General features: G+C 43.3%; 1 protein-coding gene across 2 annotated transcripts in view; it reads right to left on the bottom strand.

Annotated features, from left to right (window-relative positions):
* Window positions 1-2276, bottom strand: part of MOV10L1 (Mov10 RISC complex RNA helicase like 1) — a 57321-nt gene that overhangs the window by 11522 nt on the left and 43523 nt on the right. For both annotated transcript variants that reach the window (XM_006016501.3, XM_025215368.1), the window contains one exon: window positions 1310-1456. In XM_006016501.3, coding sequence (XP_006016563.1) covers window positions 1310-1456 — 147 coding nt within the window. The remainder of the gene's footprint in view (window positions 1-1309; window positions 1457-2276) is intronic.

Genomic DNA, 2276 nt, shown 5'->3' with positions numbered 1-2276 from the left:
GCGGTGGGTAGCAGCAGCTGGTCATGGAGTGAGGGCGGGGTGGTGGTGGAGAGTGCACACGGAGTAGTGGCATGAGGTGGTGGATGGTGACTGCCGCTGCATGTAAGCTTCTTCCTCCATGTCCAGCCAGCTGGGCAGCACCTGTTTGACCTGCAGAGGGATGCCACTGCCCTTGCCCCACCCAGCCCTGCTCCTGTGAGGCAGCAGCGTGGGATGGCAGTGCTCTGTCCCCTCCTGCCTGCACATATCCCCTGGAACATTTCAAAATACCCCCTGGCCAGAAGCTTGGGGGGGGGGGTGCACTACAGCAAATAGTTTGGGCCAAAGCTAACCTGCCCACCCTCCAAGTGGGGGGTTTGCAGGGGAGGTACAAAGCATCCTGGCACGCTGGGGGACTAAGTTACCTTGAATCTAGAGGGGATCTGGGACAGAAGTTCAATAAGACGATTTAACCTAAATGAGTTAGGTCTGATACTAACTACATCCATCCAGATACATCTTAAACTGGTTCAAGCAATTTCGAAAGTTTACGTGTACTGAACTTGTGTTGTGTTATAAATTTGAATTGGTTTCCGATCACATATACCTGTTTATGTGCAACTTCTGTCCCTAGGCCTAGAGACTACTTTGAAGATCAAAATTATTCCTCTCAAAATTTTTAAACTGCAGAAGTACTGCAGTAAGATTTTATTTTAGCAGCTATACACTGGTTAATATTTTTTGGACTGAGTCATGAACTTGAGGGTCAAATTTTCATGAGCTTTCCCAAAGGAGGAGGAGAAGGAATGCAAAATAAAGCACAACACGTTTATTGCTAAAAAATAAAAAAAATAAAAAAAAAAAATAAAAAATTTCTTTAGTAGTTTTTGAACCAAATTTGAACACATACACAAGCAGGACAGAGTAGAAATAAGTGTCATAAGTTGCTGTGCAGATTGGGGTCATTTACTCTCTTCGTAAATGAACTCAATTTGAGAGAAAGTCCCATTATCTCAGCCTGATTTTACTGCACTTTCTTACAAGGTGCCAGAGAAAGCACATGAAGAAATCCATTGGACATGAATGGGCTACTTGTGGAAAAAACACTGCACAGCATGTTAAGTATAACATCAGTTTACACCATTCTATCAAATGCTATTAAATATTTTTCAATTCATTTATAGTGAATTATTTTTTATTCTAAAAGTACATCTACAGTTTTCCCTACCCAGCTTCAACTATGGCAATATGTCACAGAAGGAACACTTAAAAAATTAAAAGTTTGCAGTCTTTTTTTAGTATTTAAATTGCCAAATTTCTGCATATTTACCTCCTCACTTCTGCAGCTAGCATTAACTCTAACCATAGCTCCTGGTTTTAGCAGGTTACTTTCATGCAGCCGTAAGCAAATTAAATCTGTTGCACTGTTAGATGGTGCGCATACCAAAATTCGACTGCCTGGTAAAGTATAATATATCTGCATTTCGGAAGAGAAAAAGGTTTTTATTAATTGAAACTTACAAAAAAAACCTGTTACAAAATAAAGCATGTATTCAAAATAAGCCGTTAAAACAGATAATTCTGAATTCCATGACTTCATAATTCAGTTTAATTTTGAAGAAACACTTCTTAATAAATAACATCTTATTTGTCTTAATCAACAGATTATCTCCTCTCAAACTGAGATGATGTAGTCTTCAATGGTTATATACAGGGACCTACTGAAATCAAGGAGGCAGTTGGCTGATTTTGTGAGATGTTCATGGGGCCGGCTGCGATTTTTGAGGGCTTACTGAGATAGGACCCCTCATACTTCTAGCCAAGGAGCACCGGTGGCGCCCCCCACCCCTCCTTGCTGCTCTTTGGCGGAGGGCTGTCCATCACATCAGCCCTTCCCTTGCCACTGATTGGCAAAGAGGGGCAGGACTGCAAAGCAGGTAGCCTTATCAGTCAATCAGTGGCAAGGGGCAGCCACCACCTTGGCTGTTCCCCTTCGTGTTGGCAGGGCCCCCTCCCACAACAGGCTGTGGGGCTGGGCTGCACCAGCCATGAGGACTGCTGGCTCCCACTGGGGAACCAGCATTTTATTTTTATTTATTTATTTTATTTCATGGATGTCACAGACAACGCTCCATTTCATGGTTTCTGTGAAATCCATGGAAACGTGAACTGAGTAGTCCCTAATTATATATATGAGTGGAGGAGCCACATGACAGGTAGCCCTCTCAGCCAATCAGTAGCAAAAGGGCAGCTGCCATCTTGGCTGCTCTCCTTCGCCCCCGCAGGGCCCCACCCAC

This window comes from Alligator sinensis, unplaced genomic scaffold, assembly GCF_000455745.1.
Source record: "Alligator sinensis unplaced genomic scaffold, ASM45574v1 scaffold600_1, whole genome shotgun sequence".
NCBI lineage: Eukaryota > Metazoa > Chordata > Crocodylia > Alligatoridae > Alligator > Alligator sinensis.
Note: the sequence above shows the minus strand (reverse complement) of the source record. Positions and strands in the feature narration are given on the sequence as shown.